This window comes from Callithrix jacchus, chromosome 2, assembly GCF_049354715.1.
Source record: "Callithrix jacchus isolate 240 chromosome 2, calJac240_pri, whole genome shotgun sequence".
Lineage (NCBI taxonomy): Eukaryota > Metazoa > Chordata > Mammalia > Primates > Cebidae > Callithrix > Callithrix jacchus.
In genome coordinates, this window is record NC_133503.1 from 168,101,245 (window position 1) to 168,122,020 (window position 20,776).

At 36.6% G+C, this 20,776-nt stretch overlaps 1 protein-coding gene across 5 annotated transcripts in view; it reads right to left on the reverse strand.

Moving 5' to 3' along the window:
- WDR70 (WD repeat domain 70) overlaps positions 1-20,776 on the reverse strand; it is a 379,012-nt gene that overhangs the window by 296,511 nt on the left and 61,725 nt on the right. For all 5 annotated transcript variants that reach the window (XR_013532332.1, XM_054252289.2, XM_035291652.3 and 2 more), the window contains 2 exons: positions 8,380-8,439; positions 3,528-3,661 (listed from right to left, as the gene is read on the reverse strand). Coding sequence is in view for 4 of the 5 variants with exons in the window: in XM_054252289.2 (XP_054108264.1) it covers positions 3,528-3,661; positions 8,380-8,439 (194 nt within the window). In the remaining variant the exon portion in view is untranslated. The remainder of the gene's footprint in view (positions 1-3,527; positions 3,662-8,379; positions 8,440-20,776) is intronic.

Consider the following 20,776-nt stretch of genomic DNA (forward strand, 5'->3'; position numbering starts at 1 on the left):
TATAACAATTAGCTGGGTGTGGTAGCGCGTACCTGTAGTCCCAGCTGCTTGGGAGGCTGAGGAAGGAGAATCGCATGATAGAAGTACTCCTGATATAATGTGATAAAAAATCCACTTCACCTCTGTGATATTCTTCCCAAGGACTCATAATCTCAATCCAACCATGAGATAAGCATCAGATAAAACCAAATTGAGAGACATTCTACAAAACACCTGACCAGTACCCCTCAAAACTGTCATGGTCATGAAAAACAATCAAAGACTGAGAAACTGCCAGGAACCAGAGAAGACTGAACAAATTTAAGGACCAAAGGTAATGTGGTATGTTGGGGGAATCATTAAAGAAAACAGTGAAATCCAAACCAAGTTTGGAGATTAATAGTAACTGACTAATGTTAGCTTCCTAACTGTGACAAATGGACCATGGTAAGATAAGACATTAATCATAAGGGAAACTGGGTGAAGTGTATGCATGAACTCTGTACTATCTTTGTAGCGTATACATACATTTAAAAACTGAAATTTAAAAGCTTGCTAACATTTTGAAATTGAAACAGAAATATCAATGAAACCCTGTAATTTAAACATAGATACATATATCCATGCATACATATGCAACTATATTTCTACCTCTTTCCATCAAAAGGTCAAAAGCAATAATATCTCAATATCAATGAGCATGCCTAGCATCCAGATTTGGTCTCTAAATACCATTCCCACAAAAAAAAAAGATGGCTCCTTGGGGAAGTACTGATTCCAAGACTTGGAAAGGAATGTAACAGGAAGCCTATATCATGTTGTACCAGAAAACAAGTATGTTTTAAAGACTAGTAAGGTCATGTCAAAGTTACACAGTATTCAGGGACTCCTACTAGACAAATCTAGGACAATCTAAACATCAAAAAGAATAATGACTGCAATTGACTGGAACATAAAAATTTAAAAATCATAAATACTGATACTCAAAAAAGAAAAAGAAATCATCACCAGTAACAGAAACAACTCATTTATCACCACCAACCCTTAAGCTAAAAATGGTCAATGAAAGAAAGATAACTAAGCATTTATCCTGCCTCTTCAGTAGTAACTGTATCTCAGGGTAACCAAATAACATCAGTATTTAATGAGGAAAAGGTTTTCTTTAAGAAGATGCCAAGAAATAAATGCAGATGAAATAACAGAATAAGAAAATCACCAATTTGTAACCCTCAATGACATAACTGTTTCAGGAAAAATCGTCAATGGACACTAAGCTCATTAAGTGAAAATCATGAGTATCTGGATATTTTACATGGTACCAAACTCTCTCTCCAAAAAGTTCTTGCCAATCTCAAGTAAAAAATACTAACTTTACAATGAAGAAATCATATGTCACCACCTTAATCCAGGGATATACCTTAGTTTCTATTCACTAACAGTGAAACAACTAGACAATACCTGCCACCTGAAGTGATACAATATAAATTATGATAAAGCCTTTGATCTTCCATAGGAAATATTAGAGAGGAGATATAGAAACAAGTTAAATCAAGAGTCCCAAAGCCCGGGCCATGGACTGGTACTAGTCTGTGGCCTGTTAGGAACCAGGTGCATGGCAGGTGTGGGGGAAGGTGAGCGAGCATTACTGCCTGATCTCCAGCTCCTGTCAAATCAACGACGGCATTAGATTCTCATAGGAGTGTGAACCCTATTGTGAACTGTGCATGTGAGGGATCTGTAGGTTGCACAATCCTTATTAGAATCTAATGCCTGATGATCTGAAGTGGAACACTTTCATCTGGAAACCATCCGCCACCCTCACTTCCACATTATCCTCAGTCCATGTAAAAACTGTCTTACATAAAACCAGTCACTAGCACAAAAAAGGTTGGGGACCATAAAGTTAAATGATACCATAACAAAGCAATATACCAAAAGATCAGATACAGTTGAAAACAGAAGAGAGAGTGGCTTATGGGCTAGGCACGGTGGTTCATTCCTGTAATCCCAGCACTTTGGAAAGAGGTCAGGCAGATTACTTGAGGTCAGGAGTTCAAGACCACTCTGGACTACATGGTGAAACCCCATCTCTGCCAAAGAAATATAAAAATCAGCCAGGCACGGTGGTGCACAGCCACAGTCCCAGCTATTTGGGAGGCTGAGATGGGAGGATGTCTTGAGCCCAGGAGGCAGAGGATGCAGTGAGCCAAAATCTCGCCACTATACTGCAGCCTGGGCAACAGAGTCAGATCCTGTCTCAAAATAAATAAATAAATAAATAAGAGAGAGACTGGCTCATTGTAGCAACATGGAAGGCTCTTTCTAACACAATGCTAGCTGACCATACCTAAACAGTACAAAATGGATTGGCACCTGGATAATGGTTTAATTTATGTCATACACAAATACATTTCTCAGGTTTAATTGGAATGTTTTAAAACAAACTAGAAATGATAGGTTCATTTTTGGCCAGGCACAGTGGCTCACAGCTATAATCCCAGCACTTTGGGAGGCTGAGGCAGGGGGAGCACCTGAGGCCAGGAGTTCGAGACCAGCCTGGCCAACATGGCAAAAACCCCTCTCTACTAAAAATACAAAAATTAGCCAGGCATGGTGGCACATGCCTGTAATATACTTTGAAATTATATTTTGAAATTAAATTGTCTAAAAAAAAAAAAACAAAAAAGAAAAAAGAAACTAAATTCTGTCATATTTACATAATATAATTTATTATTATTATTTTTAGACAGAGTCTCCCTCTGTCACCCAGGCTGGAGTGTAGTGGTGCAATCTCAGTTCACTGCAGCCTCCACCTCCCGGGTTCAAGTAATTCTCCTGCCTCAGCCTTCTAAGTAGCTGGGATTACAGGTGTGCATCATCATGCCTGGCTAGTTTTTATATTTTTAGTAGAGATGGGGTTTCACCATGTTGGACAGGCTGGTCTTGAACTCCAGACCTCAGGTGATCCACCTGCCTCAACCTCCCAAAGTGCTGGAATTACAGACATGAGCCACTGTGCCAGGCCTTTTGTAATTTTTTTTTTGAAACGTAGTCTCACTCTGTTGCCCAGGCTAGAGTGCAGCATCACGATCTCAGCTCACTGCAACCTCCACCTCCTGGGCTCAAGCAATTCTCCTGCCTCAGCCTCCCAATTAGCTGGGATCACAGGCACGCGCCACGAAGCCCAACTAATTTTTGTAATTTTAGTAGGGACAGGGTTTCACAATGTTGACAAGTCTGGTCTCGAACGCTAGGCCTCAGGAAATCCGCTCATCTCAGCTTCCAAAAGTTCTAGGATTACAGGCACGAGCCACCATGCCCAGACTAAAACATAGGTTTATGAAATGAAAGAAATGTAAGGCTCATTTTACTTCATTGAAATAATGAAGGCAGTATACAGTCATATAAACGTAATGTATTTCGATACAAATCATTGTAGATGGAATTCCCATGCTAACAGCACTGTCTTCCAATTGGAAGATATTAAGTCAAACATGAAGATGTTTGTAAGTGAATAAGTAATGTAAGATAAGTAAATGAATACATACCACTCACAGGGCTGAAGGGATCGAAATGCCTTAAAAGAAGCATCCATTCCAGCAAAATCCCAAAATTTAACATCATAGTCATATCCTCCTGTCACCAAACGGGCACCTGAGGGATCCAGACCCAAAGCAGACACCTGTTTTTTAAAAAAATAAAATAAAATGACTGGAGCAAAATGACATATGGTCAATTATAACCTCCATTTCTATTCTTTAATCCCACCCCCTATATTATAGGCCTTGGAAACACAAACCACCAACTCCTGTTACTTCTGAAAAGTGGGAATGGATAATGCCTTCTATATTTATTAGACTTTGTTACTATATTAATTATTTTGCAATAAAGAAAAATACTTTAAATTTAATCTGTTTTCCAATATTGTCCCAATTCACCAACCATGTACTCAAAATAGTTATCACTGCAATTCCATAAGATAAACTAAGTTGCTTTAGTGTATAAATAGAAATATTACAAATAATTACAATAATTCAGCATTTTCAATATAATTTTTAAGAAAACTTTTAAGATAGTTCAATCATAACTCAACGAAGACCATATGAATCTGAAATCACCAAAATAAGTAACATCAAGGGAGCTTTAAAAAATCTATTTAACAAAGTAGAACAAAGCAGAAATATCTGTTGCCTATGGTCAAATGACCCGGTATATTCACCTTAAACAATTATTTTTAAAGTTGAATTTTTAAGTGACTAATCACATTATAACAGTACTTATATCTTGTGTCCTGAGACACACAAATCACTGAAACTTGGGAGGCGGAGGTTGCAGTGAGGTGAGATCATGCCACTGGATTCCAGCCTGGGCAACATAAGAGAGACTCTGTCTCAAAAAAAATTATAAAAAATTTGTGCCCAGGCACAGTGGCTCACGCCTATAATCCCAGCACTTTGGGAGGCCAAGGCAGGCAGGTCATTTGAAGTCAGGAGTTCAAGACCAGCCTGGTCAACATGGAGAAACTACGTCTCTACTAAAAATACAAAATTAGCCAGATGTGGTAGCGCATGCCTGTAATCTCAGCTACTCAGAAGGCTGAGGCAGGAGAATCACTTAATCCCAGGAAGCAGAGGTTGCCATGAGCGGAGATCATGACATTGCATTCCAGGCTGACAACAGAGTGAGACTCCATCTCAAAAAAAAAAATTTTTTTTTTTTGCTTTCCCTGGACACTTTCCTAGGTCCAATTCACATGTCAATATCCAATGTATAAATCCTTGTTCCTGAGATATACGTAGCTTTCTGTTAAAGCAGGAAGTTCCTAGATCTACCACCCTTTCAGAAGGAAAGAACTATATTAGGAATATTTAACATGATTACCATATGTTGGAGACAATAAAAGTTTTTTGAGGTTTTTTTTTTTTTTTTTTTTTAGACGGAGTCTCACTCTGTCATCCAGGCTGGAATGCAGTGGTGCGATCTTGGCTCACTGCAACTTCTGCCTCCCGGGATCAAGTGCTTTTCCTGCCTCAGCCTCCCCAGTAGCTGGGATTACAGGTATACGCCACCACACCCTGGCTAATTTTTGTATTTTTTAGTAGAAATGGGGTTTTACTTGTTGACCAGGTTGGTCATGAACTCCTGACCTCAGATGATCTGCCTGCTTCAGCCTCACAAAGTGGTAGAATTACAGCCTTGAGCCACTGCGCCCGGCCAGAATCAATGTTTTCTATATAGGACGCTTATATAGATCAGTTCTCCTAATAAATAGATTTGAAAGGTAATTAATGTAATATAATTAAATAATTAAATAAGCCAGATACTGACAAAATAACTTATACTCATTTCAATTAGCACTTGTAAAAACTGATTTCATAGTAAGGGAATCATAAATAAACAATACTTATTATGTTAAAATTAGACATGCACTCTAAAGATGTTAAGGAAAACATATAAGTGAAAACAAAGCCATTTCTTGTGCCCAAGAAACACCAGTGTTCATCTCACTACAACACAATATGAAATTACAACTTCATCTGTGGTTCTTCCATTCTGTACCTGTCCTTCCCTCAAGAGTATAAGTGCCAAATGGACAGAGACCTTGTCTGTGCCCATAGTGGACCTGGTACAAAATACAAACTCTACTAAATATTTGTCCAAAAGAAAGGAGAATTAAAAATTGTAAAAACTTATTTAAAACAAAGATGCAGTCTGACAACTATGAGATAAATTCCTTTTAATCAAGAAAAAAAGAGAATAAATTGCAAACTTGACTGTTCTCCTAAACTAAGAAGAAAGATGGCAAATTCTAAAGCAAAGTTACAAAATGAGGCTTTCAATGCTACCATTCACTGAAGTATTAGGATCTCTGCAGCTGACTGTATATATAATTCATTGTCCACCAAAAGGACATGAAGGAGGTAATTAGAAAGATAGGAAACAGAGCTCAGAGACCAGGCATGCTGGCTCATGCCTGTAATACCAGCACTTTAGGAGGCCGAAGCAGGAGGATAACATAAGGTCAGGAGTTCAAGACCAGCCTGGCTAACATGGCAAAATCCTGTCTCTACTAAAAATACAAAAACTACCGGGTGTCATGGTGGGTGCCTGTAATGCCAGCTACTTGGGAGGCTAAGGCAGGAGAATCACTTGCACCCAGGAGGTGAAGGTTGCAGTGAGCCAAGATGGTGCCACTGCACTCCAGCCTGAGCAACAGAGCAAGGCTCTGGGTTCTGCTATCACACCTACACACTCACTTGCCTGCCTCTATGTATTTCTTGTCCTAATAAGGTTTGTCTCAAGAAAAAAAAAACAAGAAAGTATCTTATTCCAACTTGGGAATGAGCACAAACATTTTCAGTTTAATCCTTTATGTTAAGAGAATTAATGTGTATCACCCTCTCCTTCTTTCAAGAAGCTTTAGACTTTATCATCACATTCACTGGGAAGGGTTCAGTTGACTATTAGGCCATAGTAAGTATATTCACTAAATGAATATACATGTTTCTTCAATGGCAAAAAGAAAGAGCAGAAAAACTGTTATAAATTAAGAGATTAAAAAATAAGCATAATGATAACTCTCCTAAGAGTACATCAGACATCATTACGAGACTAATATGAACAAATTGACTCTAAAAAGATGGGAAAACTGGAGAAATTTGAACACTAATGGGATACTAGATTAAATAATTACTGAAAAAATTAAATATAATAAAGATGTCATTATGTAGGAGAGAGTGTATGTGTGCATATTCAGAAAGAGGGAGGCAGAGACAGCCCAATATTATCTCTTAGAGAATCATACTGAAATAATTTACAGATGAAATCATATGAAGTCAGGTATTTGCTTTTAAAAAATCCCGTAAAGTGGGGACAGGGGGACCAAAATGTAAAGCATATAGGAAACAAATAAGATTTGCCTTATGGACATATTTTAAATAACTCGTTTAAAAGGAAAAAAAGATCAGATACAAAAGTCATCTTCTAGACCAACATTTATTTTAAAATATTTGCATATAGGACAAAGTTAATCCAAGAGTAAAATTAGATACTCTAATTGATTTTCAGTGTGTAAAATCAAGTAGATATTGGAGTATTTTTTAAGTTATGTTTCTCTACAAGATAAAACTTAATTTTCCAAAAAAAAGGAATATTTAAATTAAACTTGTGAAATTCATGACCCATCCCTCAGCTATAAAATTCTACAGACTAGATGACAGAAAAACTTCCTTTTAAGAACTCAGTCTACATTTTTTCTTATTTACTTAAAAACACAAAAAATAGAATTCCATCACAATTTCAGAATAAAAATATAAGAAACCTGATTTAACAAAAAATAAACATATTAAAAATTAGATGGAAATAATTTTCTTAGGGCAGCAATTCCCACATTGTTGCATTTCAAGATTCTTTACAGTCTTAAAATCTATTGAGTACTCCAAAGAGCTTTTGTTTATGTGAGTTTATGTATAGCTATTTCCACTATAAATTAAAACAAAGATATTTTTAAATCTTTTTCATTTCATTTAAAAGAACAATAAATCCATTATATTTAACATAATTATTTTTTGAAATGGAGTCTTGCTCTGTCGCCCAGGCTAAAGCGCAGTGGCGTGATCTTGGCTCACTGCAATCTCCACCTCCCAAGTACAAACAATTCTCCTGCCTCAGCCTCCCAAGTAGCTAGGACTACAGATGGATGCCACCACGCCTGGCTAATTTTTTCAGTCGAGACAGGGTTTCACCATGTTAGCCAGGATGGTCTTGATCTCCTGACCTCGTGATCCGCCTGCCTTGGCCTCCCAAAGTGCTGGGATTACAGGCATGAGCCACCACGCCTGGCCTTTTAGTGGTTTTGCAATAAGATACAATGATTTCACTTTATTTCTCAAATATTTTACATTATTCATCTTTAAATATTTTAGATTACTCAAACATGAGTAAATACAACAACATAAGTATTAATAATATAACCTTAGTGACATACAGTAACTACTTAAAGTTTATTTCTTATCTCAAGATTCATCTTAAAAATGAACAAATTCATGCCTTTTACTGATATAGAAGTAAAGCTAAGGGTAATGAGAAATCTTCCCACACCATAAAAAGCAAAATTGTGTTTGAGTTTCATTTCTTTCTTCCACTTATAATTTTCCTATATTAAAGAATAAGAGGTATTTAAAGCCAACAATAACAATAACAATAAGTGTTCCTATTTTAACTGAAAGGAAATGGCTATTTTGACTGAACATAAACGTAATCTATTTTTCCTTAACGTCTATAGCTTTTATGTCATCAGTTGATTGTGTAATTAGCCTTAATACAAATGTATATTATTAGTTCACTTTTCCATGACAGCCCTGTAATTTGGGAGGTAAAAAACTAGAATTTTAAACTTACTGTTTTAGTGCCATGTTTCAGCGTTATCTCATGTGAGTCAGGAATCTTGTGGACAGGATTCTGAAACAAGAAAACTCCATGACGTTAATGGTAAAATAACATATTTATGAGGAACTACATACCACATTCACAGGAAATTTAATTTTTTTGATTGTATCATTTAAACACAAAGCATAATAAAAAACAACAAAAAAGTATGAAGATGAGGACTGATCCAAGATGGCCGATCACTAACATCTCGGGATTGCAGCTCTCAGGGAAAGTGCAGAAAACTAGAGGACGCCACACTTTCTGACAAATTCTGGTCGCTCACGGAGCAGAAGATCCCCAGTGGAGGAATCACATGGGTCGCCAGCGCGACTCTTGTGGCCAGTGCAGCGGTTTCACCGGCACCTCGGCGCCGCAGCTCTCAGAGCAGAGTAAACAGGGCTGGCTCCCCTTCTGACTGAGGTTTGGAAAACCCACATGGGTCCCCAGCACGACTCTTGAGACCAGTGCAGCGGCTGTGACGGCACCTCGGCGCGGCAGCTCTTGGGGCAGAGTAAATGGGACTGATTCCCCTTCTGACCAAGGTTTAGAGCCCCGGGAAGGCAGAGCTGCCTATTATGGACACAAGAAGGAAGCCAAACAGGAGAATCCTGGGCAGAAAAGCACCATCAGTCTTAAGACCGCTGTTCTGGCCCTGGGAACTAACAACTTGGACTTCCACTCAAGAGACGTTATCTGAAAGTTGGTAATTTCAAAGACGACAGGAGGATAAATTTACAATGATGGGAAGAAACCAGCGTAAAAAGGCTGAGAATACTCAAAATCAGAACGCCTCTCCCTCTAAAGATGATCACAGTTCCACATCAACAATGGAACAAGGCTTGATGGAGAACAAGCGCATCTCAATAACAGAATCACTCTTCAGGGAATGGATAATAACAAACTTTTGTGAGTTAAAAGAACATGTTGTAGCCCAACGTAAAGAAACTAAGAACTTTGAAAAAAGGTTTGATGAAATCCTATTGAGAATAGACAACTTAGAGAGGAATATAAGTGAATTCATGGAACTGAAGAATACAACACAGGAACGCCGAGAAGTATGCACAGGTTTAAACACTCAAATTGTTCAAGCAGAAGAAAGGATATCAGAGGTCAAAGTCCAACTTAATGAAATAAAACGAGAAGACAAGATTAGAGAAAAAAGGATAAAAACGAATGAGCAAAATCTCCAAGAAATGTGGGACGATGTGAAAAGACCAAATTTATGTTTGATAGGTGTACCTGAATGCGACGGAGAGAATGAATCCAAGCTGGAAAATACCCTTCAGGATATTATTCAGGAAAATTTTCCTAAACTAGCAAAGCAGGTCAATATTCAACCCCAGGTAATACAGAGAACACCACAAAGATACTCCTCAAGAAGAGCAACCCCAAGGCACATAATCGTTAGATTCACCAGGGTTGAAATGAAGGAGAAAATACTAAGGGCAGCCAGAGAGAAAGGTCAGGTTACCCACAAAGGCAAGCCTATCAGACTTACAGTAGATCTCTCGGCAGAAACTCTACAAGCCAGAAGAGAGTAGGGGCCAACATTCAACATCCTCAAAGAACAGAACCTTCAGCCCAGAATTTCATATCCAGTCAAACTAAGCTTCACAATTGAAGGAAAAATAAAATATTTTATGAACAAGCAAGTACTCAGAGATTTTATTACCACCAGGCCTGCTTTACAAGAGCTTCTGAAAGAAGCATTACACACAGAAAGAAACAACCAGTATTAGCCTTTCTAAAAATATACTAAAAAGTAAAGAGCACCAACATAAAGAAGAATTTACATCAACAAATTGATAAAACAGCCAGTTAACATCAAATGGCAGTAACCCTAATTTAAATCGACTAAATCCCCCAATCAAAAGACACAGCCAAAACCCAACAGCATGTTACATCCAGACCTGTTTCACATGCAAGGATACACAAAGACTCAAAACAAAGGGATGGAGAAAGATTCACCAACCCAATGGAGAGCAAAAATAAATAAATAAATAAAAAGCAGGAGTTGCAATTCTCGTATCAGATAAAATAGATTTTAAAGCAACAAAGATAGAGTGGTAAATGGATCAATGTAACAACAAGAGCTAACGATCCTAACACCCAGATACATAGAGACTTACACTCAATGAGACAGAAAATTAATAAGCATATCAAGGACTCAAACTCAGATACGGAACAAGTAAACTTAATAAATATTTATAGAGCTCTCCACTTCAAATACACAAAATATACATTCTTGTCAATACCACATCACACCTACTCATAGGTTTAAATAAAACATTGATTGGCCATTATTAATACCCATTTTTTTTTTCAGAATAAAGCAATATTTCCGTTCACCCTCCCTCTTTTTCTTCCTCTTTCTTCCTCTCCATTCCTCATTTTTTTTTCTTTCCTTCTCTCAAAAAAAAAAAGAAATCAACTTGTAAACCTCTAGATCCAGGTCGGCAATGTCTCTCTCATTGCTTGATTTCCTTCCTTCCCTTCCCTTCCCTCCCTCCCTCCCTCCTCCCTTCCTCCCTTTCTTTCTTCCTTCATCCCTTCCTTCCTTCCTCCCTTCCTCCTTCCCTCCCTTCCTGCCTTCCTCCCTTCCTCCCAAAAAAAAAAAAGTATGAAGATATCTTTTTTCTACACTTCTAGATACAATGGGTCTCTGAACTGATGAATTGATTTTAACTCTCTAAAAGGATAAATCTAAGAAACTCAGTCTATGAAATTATCTCTTATTATAAATATAAATTGAAATTTTAATTTAATCCAAGAGTAAAAATGAACCAGTAGTTGTTGATAGTATAATTCATAAAGAAAAATTAGAAATTTATTTTTCCTTTAAATCACAGCTTATCAAGAGGAGTGAAAAGGTCTGTATCAGGCTGGGCACAGTGGCTCACGCCTGTAAGCCCAGCAATTTGGGAGGCCACGGCAGGCAGATCATCTAAGGTCAGGAGTTCAAGACCAACCTGATCAACATGGTGAAACCCTGTCTCTACTAAAAATTAGCCAGGTATGGTGGCAGGTGCCTCTAGACCCAGCTACTCGAGAGGCTAAAGCAGGAGAGTTGCTTGAACCCAAAAGGAGGAGGCTGCAGTGAGCCGAGACTGCACCACTGCACTCCAGCCTGGCCGACAGACCATCTCAAAAAAAAGAAAGGTCTATATCAAAAAATCTGGAAAAACCTAAAAGACTCTCTATTTCTTTCTTAATTAAGTGTACTTTGATATTTAAGGTAAACCATACTTTGGCATAAATTTCAATATTCTGAATTATAAAAAGCAAACAGAATCTAATGGACCTCAGGAAATGAACAGACTAAATCATCATTATGAATTGCAACTGTCATTTTTAAATGCCCTAACAATTATGACTGCTGATAAAACATTGTTCCCAAGGTAATAATAGAAACATATTTTACGTTAAAATTTGGTTATATCTTGCAATTCTTTATTTTTCTTACTATGCCTAGAGAAAAATCTCACAGCAAGCAAACCACCATAAACTGAAAGAAATTAATAAAGCCTGTTTTATTAATTTCTGCTTACCATACTTTAATATTAGAAATTATTTTAAGCATATTGTAACCTTTGTATAAAATAATCATTACAGAGTTTCCCAAAAAATAACCAACAAGATCCTTTCAACGTCAAAAATTTTTAAAGTTCTCTTTTTATCTATTCTAGGGCATACCTTAAAGTGTTAAGTACTTAATTTTTAACAAACAAAATCTTCACAGGGTAGCTATATACCTTTTAACCCTTCAGAGTCAAAAAGAAAATTGTTCAAAAACAAAAAAATAAGAAAGTCCAAGTTATTCATTGATTCACTGATTCAATAAGCATTTACTGAAGTAAGATTATACCAGTCATTAGGTGGCATCAGACATAGTCTCTTCTCATCCCTCCCACACAAGAAGCATATCATCTAACAGGTAGATATCAATGACTCTAATTCAGTATAACAAATCCTATGATAAACAGAAGCAAGGTCAGAATAACTGAGGGACAATAAAGAGGAATGCATAAATCAGACATAAGAGGTTACAGCGAACATTTAAATAAGAGGTTTCATTGTTTATTCAAGTCTCATTACTCAAGAACAGGCTAATCATACTAAAATTATACATCCATTATAAATTCAAGAATCATCTCACCAGCTACTTAATTAAACATGTGACCTAGCAGCTCTTTCTTTTATATCTTCTATCTTTCCCCTGCTATGGCTCTTTCTCTTCAGCATATAAACAAAGTATTAATACTTCCCATAGGAAAAAAACAAACAAACAAAAACTAAAAGACTACTGACTTCCCCTAAAATGTATTGCTCAATCGTCATCTTTTCCTTTGCAATCCAGCTTTTTCAAACTATGGCTTCACTCAGTGTCCTTGCTTTCTTTCACCCTCTACCTCAACTTTGGCATTTATCATTTTATTCCTAATTCTTAGCACAGTTCTTGGCACATAAGAGGCTCTCAGTAAACAGTTCTAAATGAACAAACAAATCACTATAAATCCCTCTGCAGACTTTTCAGAATTAATCTACCTATAGAACTTTCAATAGCATGGTAACTATTTGTCTCCTCCATCTTGAAACTGTCATTTGCTGGGAGAAAATAGCCTACAGAAAGAAAAAGCCAGAAAAGTTAGAGTTTTTTAAACTAGCAATACTGTTAATTAACCACATGATGACTTGAGGAAACCTGTGACTCTGTTTCTTCATTTACAAACTATGAATAATAGCACCTGCCCCACAAGTTACACTGAAGTAAGTGGTTTCAAACTCCTATCACAGAGTTTGGCACATGGTAGAGCTCAATAAATGATAGCCACTATTTATTCTAAGGCTAATCTCCTGTATTGGTCACATCGTCTTAGAGGTTTTCCAGGCTTATTTTCCTCTTTACCTGGTTAATTTCTACTCATCCTTCAAAACTCAATTCAGATGTGACCAGCTGCTCAAAATTTCAAACTCTGGGTTAAATGACCCTCCTACACATTCCTATGACATTTCCTTATCTCAATCACAGAACTTATGACAATATATTGTAATTTTTTACCTATCTCCCCTACCACCACCCCCTTGCCAAACTGCAAAATATAAGGTTCTCAAAGAGTATCTATCATCTTAGGATACTCTATCCTCAAAAAAAAGCTGGTATATGGCAGACACACATATACACAGAGAGGTTTTAAAAATGAATAAATGGCCCAATGTCTACCTTGTTCATTATACTAGATTGTAATTTTTAATTACTCTCAAATTTTAGAGTAATGGTTATGGCCACAAAGAAAAGCAGGTGCTACTACAGCAAAAACTGGCAAAAAAAAAAAAAAAATACATATATATATATATGTATATATAAAAGCAGGTGGTATCACATCAGGCCAGCCTGGTAGGTGAGAGGCAAGAGATAACTGAAGATTTTCAAAAGCTGAAAACCTTTTAAGACCAAATTATTATATCCCATACTAAAAGCAGATAAAAAATTGCAACAATACAGAAATAAAGGCAGTTTTGTTTTAGATAATAAAAAACAGTTGGGCAATCTGCAGTTTATTTCAAGATAAAGACATTACTGGACTGTCTACTATATTGTGGAAAGTGCTGCTCATACCTCTTTCAGAGATATCAATATTTGAATGCAAATTCCAAAACAATTTAAAGGTCAAATTCTGGACTATTCCCTATATTGAATTATCTGAGTCACTACTCCCTTTGCAGCTGAGCACATTTGAACACAATGAAAAATCATGTATAAGTACTAAATATTCTTGCAAGAACCAAGATAAAACTTGAAATGTTCTACTTACAGAAGAATCTATCATAGTTTGTATCTCATTTCATAACTAATTACTTTTCCATCACTCAGCAAATAGAAATATTATCCACAAAAAGCTAGGATGAAAATTATTTCATTTATTTCAATGTAGAATGTGCCTATATATAGATAAGTTCTAACATTAAACAAATTTATAAGAACACACAACTTAATATTTATGTTAGAAGTGGATTAAGCATTTAAATAAATGTTTACATTTAAAATTAAAGTTTTACTGGAAATCATGCATAGCACAACTCATAAAAATCCCATATAACTAGCACAACTAAATCATCTAAAATAATAGCAATCCATCTTTTGGTAGCATATCACTTGATGGTGACTGTTCTTTTTCCAGAACTTTTACTAATGACTTTTTGAAATACAGCTTAGTGTGAAATTTGCTATAACAGTAAAATATTTTCAAGATTTCCCTGCCAAGGAACATCATAAACTATTTGACTTCAATGAAGTAATTTATTACCAGAATTCATAACAAGAGCTACAGTTCTAATGGAAGAAGGGGAAATATACTACTTTTCGTTTTGGCTTAATTTTGAAAACCAACCAAAGGATTATTTCCCAGGCTCTGTGATCTACCCTCAATAACAACAATGATAGCAAATATATATAAAATAATATGAGCAATTCTAGCTGATGAACATCCTTACAGAGATTTCAAATTATTTACAAATCAGAAACAACCCTTCTAGGCTAAGATGACAAGTAAATTGTATACAAATAAAGTATAAGCCATAATAAACCTCCACCCAATAACAAAGATCTGCTACAAAATTGCTGGGTGCTAGGGGAAGACAGTAAGGACTGCCAAAAAGCAGCTTGCAAATGAGAGCTATTTTCTCCCAGAAATCATTTAAGTACAGTTACCAGTGCAGGCAACCAGAATTAAAGTCTATTCTAGTGCAACTCTGGAGATCCAATAACACTAACTTAACATTAATTCATTTCTTCATTGATATGGTTCGGCTGTGTCCCCACCCAAAATCTCATCTTGAATTGTAATCCCTGTATTATCCATAATCCCCACCTGTCAAGGGCAGGATCAGGTGGAGGTAATTGGATTATGGGGGCAGTTTCCCCATGCTGTTCTCGATAGTGAGTCTCACAAGATTTGATGGTTTTATAAAGCATCTGACATTTCTCCTGTTTGCATGCCACACTCTGTCTTGCCACCCTATGAAGAAGCTTCCTGCTTCTCCTTTGCCTTCTGCCATGATTGTAAGTGTCCTGAGGCCTCCCCAGCAGTGTGGAACTCAGTCAATTAAACCTCTTTCCTTCATAAATTATCCAGTCTTGTGTATTTCTTCATATCAGTGCGGAATGAACTAATACCTTCATTTACTCACTAATTAACCCTTGTTATTAAATAAATGTTAATTTTTTTATTTATTTACTAATTTACATTTTTTTATTTATTAAATAACAAATGTAAATTAGTGAGTAAATAAACGTTAGTTATTTAATTTATTATTAAATAACAATAACGTTTGTTATTTATTTAACATTTATTATTTAACTACATACCACACACTGATTACCACAGTTAGATTAATGACAAAAGACGCAAAACAAAAACTCTGACACAGAACTGTCAGTTCAGAAGAGCAAAATAGAGAGGTAAACAAACAGGTAAATGAAAACATTTGAGATGCTGTAACAGAAGTATACAGAGATTTCAGTGCTCAATTCCATTCTGCGTAAGAAAGTAGGTGGTTAGAAAAGAGATTTCTGGTATCTTTCAAAAATAAATAGAGGTTCTCTAGATGAATATGAAGAACATCTACGAAAGAGTAATATAAATCTTGACACTTTTTGAACTTCAAATATTTTTCCCTCATTAGAGTTTGAATTGCTAACAGAGCAAGGGTGTTTGTTATTTATATACAGCACTATGCCATTTTATATAATGGACTTCAGCATCCTTGGATTTGGGGATCAGCAGGAGAGTCCTGGAGCCACCTCCTCTCAAAGGGCCAAGTGTTTATGTATAAAAATAAAAATTAAGCCAGAGAAATAGTTAGAAACCAGGTTGTGTTCAATTCCAAAAAACAGAAGTTTAAGCTCTGGGTCATAGAAAGTAATTTGATAAAGTCTGAGATTTTAGGCCAGGCATAGTGGCTCACACCTGTAAGCCCAGTACTTTGAAAGGCCGAGGTGGGCAGATCACTTGAGGCCAGGAGTTCGAGAGTAGCCTGACCTACATGGTGAAACCCCATCTCTTCTAAAAGTACAAAAATTAGTAGCTAGTCAGGAGGCTGAGGAACATGACTCGTTTGAACCCAGGAGGTGAGGGTTGTGGTGAGCCAAGACCGTGCCACTGCACTCCAGCCTGGGTGACTGAGTGAGATTCTGCCTCAACAACAACAACAAAAAAGTCTAAGATATTAAAATATCGCCCAGCTGTTCTCAGTGTCAAAAGAAATAATCAATACAGTAAAAAGCAATCTATATAGAAATGGGAGAAAAATTTTGCAAATCATATACATGATAAGGGATTAATAACTAGATTTTTTTTTAATTTCTACAGCTCAGCAACAGAAAAAAAACCTTCATTTTAAAATGAGCAAAAGGCCTGAATAGACATTTCTCCAAAGAGGGTAAACAAACAGCAAATAAGCACATGAAAAGATGCTCAGATCAATAATAATTAAGGATATGTACTTAAAAGCACAATGAAATACCACTTCATACTATATGAAAAAATAAATGCTCAACATCACTGGTCATTAGAGAAATGCAAATCAAAACTACATTGAGATACTATCTCACTCCACTTAGAATGGTGATCATTAAAAAATCTGATGCCAACAGATGCTGGAGAGGATGTGGAGAAATAACACTTTTACACTGTTGGTGGAAGTGTAAATTAAAATTAGTTCAACCATTGTGGAAGACAATGTGGTGATTCCTCAAGGACCTAGAAATAGAAATTTCATTTGATCCAGCAATCCCATCACTGGGTATATATCCAAAGGATTATAAATCGTTCTATCATAAGGACACATGCACACAAATGTTGACTGCAGCACTGTTTACAATAGCAAAGACTTGGAACCAACCCAAATGCCCATCGATGGTACACTGGACAGGGAAAATGTGGCACATATACACCATGGAATACTATGCAGCCATAAAAATCAATGAGTTCGTGTCCTTTGTAGGGACACAGATGAACCTGGAAACCATCATTCTCAGCAAACTGACACAAGAACGGAAAATCAAACACTGCATTTCTCACTCACAGGCAGGTGTTGAACAATGAGAACACATGGACACAGGGAGGGGAACATCACACACTGGGGTCTGTGGGTGGGGGAACTAGGACAGGGTGGGGATTTGGGGAGGGATAACATGGGGAGAAATGCTAGATATAGGTGATGGGGAGGAAGGCAGCAAACCACACTGCCATGTATGTACCTATGCAACAATCTTACATGTTATTCACATGTACCCCAAAACATAAAACGCAATGAAATATATATATACACACACACACATATATATATATACACACACACGAATATATATATATATATATAAAACTACTGCCATCAAATAAACAGAAAATAACAAGTGTTGGTAAGGATGTAGAGAAACAGAATCCTTGTGAAATGTTGGTGGGAATGTAAAATGCTATAGCTACTTTGGAAAACAGCTTGGTAATTCCTCAGAAAATTAAAAATAGAATTACTATGACCCAGCAATTCCAATTCTGGGTATATACCCAAAATAATTGAAAGCAGAGTCTTGAAGAGCTATTTGTACATTCATGTTCATAGCAGTAGTATTCACAATAACCAAGAGGTGCGAAGCAACCCAAGAATCCACTGATGGATGAATTAATCAACACGATGTGACATAAACATAAAACAGAATATTTTTCAGTCTTAAAAAAAAAGGAAATTGCCTGCACTTTAGGAGGCTGAGGCAGGCGGATCAAGAGGTCGGGAGATCAAGACCATCCTGGCCAATATGGTGAAACCCATCTCTACTAAAAATACAAAAATTAGCTGGGCATGGTGGCACATGCCTGTAGTCCCAGATACTTGGGAGACTGAGGCAGGAGAATCCCCTAAACCCGGGAGGTGGAGGTTGCAGTGAGCCAAGATAGTGTCACTGCACTCCAGCCTGGCAAAAGAATCAGACTCCATCTCAAAAAAAAGAAAAAAAATTCTGACACATGCTACAACACAGATGAACCTTGAAGACATCATGCTAAGTAACACAAATCTGTTACAAAAATACAAATACTATACAGTTCCACTTATATGCACTATCTAGAGCAGTCCAATTAATAGAAACAGAAACCAGAATGGTTGCTGCCAGGGACTGCGTGCAGGAGGAAACTGGAAGTTGCTATTTAATGAATATAGAGTTTCAGTTAGCAACATGAAAAAGTTCTGGGAATTGATTATACAACAATGTGAATATATGTGACAATACTGAATTGTACACTTGAATGGTTAAGACGGTAAATTTTATGTTATGTGTTTTTACCACAATAATATTAATAAATAAAAAAATCATCAAGGTTGTAGTGTAGAGGCTGGACTAGAAAATTGCTAGTATAAGGTAAATGCCAGTTTAAGCACAGGGAACCCTATTAAAATATTCTTGCAACAGTCCAGAGAAGACCTGAATTGAGAGACACCATACAGTAGGAAAAGAATAAAGAAAAAAAGGAGGAATTATTAAGAGAGATCTTAAGGACTTAGATATGAAGAAATAAAGGTAGCTCTGTTACTCTCCACACAAAGCCCTGACATCATTCTTATAATTAACTATTCAATAAATATTTATTAAGTACTGATGATACTCTGGTTATCAAGAAAAAAGATTCCTGTCTTCATCAATCTTGCAATCCAATGACAGTCAGAACTTTAAAAATCTATGGCTGGGCACGGTGGTTCATGCCTGTAATCCCAGCACTTTGAGAGGCTAAGGCAGGCTGATCACCTGAGGTCAGGAGTTCCAGACCAGCCTGGCCAACATGGTAAAACCTCATCACTATCAACAATACAAAATTTGGCCAGGCATGGTGGCACATGCCTGTAGTCCCAGCTACGCAGGAGGCTGAGGCACAAGGATGGCTTGAACCCAGGAGGCAGAGGTGAGCCGAGACCACGCCACTGCGCTCTAGCCTGGGCAATAGACTGAGACGCTCCATCTCAAAAAAAAAAAAAATCTATACACAGGCTGGGCACAGTGGCTGACAACTGTCATCCCAGCAGTTGTAAGGCCAAGGCAGGTCAATCACTTGAGGTCCGGAGTTTGAGACCAGCCTGGCTAACATGGTGAAATCCCGTCTCTACTAAAGATACAAAAATTAGATGGTGTGGTGGCGTAGGCTTGTAATCCCAGCTACTTGGGAGACTGAGGCAGGAGAACTGCTTAAACCTGAGAAGTGGAGGTTGCAGTGAGCCAAGATCGTGCCACTGCATTCCAGCCTGGGTGACAGAGTGAGACTCCATAACAAAAAAATAAAAATTAAAAAAAAAGAAAAGAAAAAAATCTATACAAAAGTATTAATTACAAGAGTAAAAACTTCATTAGTACAGGATGATTTTAGACAATATGGAAAATGCATTCAATAAACTAGTCTTTCATTTTCTTTACCATTATTCGGTCATTTACTCTCAGGTCCAATTCTAGAATTAATTGGCACCCAATGCTGCTTTGATTCTAAAACCACAAACCAAGAAATCCAAATCTTTAACTACCATAGTTCTCTCTTCAGATCTCACTCAATCACACAGCTTTTTCTACCTCATTAGTAGACCACTTTACTTTCATCTTATCACTCCTTTTCGCTGACGTTACATCAGAATAAAGATAATTCATAAAAACATATATTGTTTTTGTTTTCCTCTAAGAGATATATTAGTAGGACACTGGAAAGTTCACAAATAAAATTTAAAAGCAGGCCAGGTGCAGTACCTCAAGCCATTTAAGATATCAAAAAACACTAAAACTTAGGAATAATTTTTTAAAATATGTGCAAGACCTGTACACTTAACACTTTTACTAAGAAAAATTAAGAAGAACTTAAAATAAATGGAAAGATACATAATGTTTATGGATTGGAAAACTTAAAATTGTTAAGAAAGCAATGCTCTCAAAACTAATCTTTAGATTCAATACAATCTCAACCAAAATCTCAGGAGGCAGTTCTGTACAAATTTATAATCTAATTCTAAAATGTATATGTCAATTCGAAGACTTAGAGTAACCAAAACAGTTTTCAAAACAAACAAGTCAGAGAACTGTACACTACATGATTTCATGTATAGAGCTACAGTAATTAAGACAGTAACTGAGCTACAGTAACAAAGACATTGTGATATTGGAGTAAATGGCTATATGTATCAATGTAATAAAGAAATCAGAAATTAACCGACACATATAAAAATTTATTTTCAAGGAAGTGCCAAGATAATCCAAATGAGAAGACCTTTTAAACAACCAATACTCAAACAACTGGATATCAATTTAGAAAAAATAAAAAAGGTATCCCAATCCTTACCT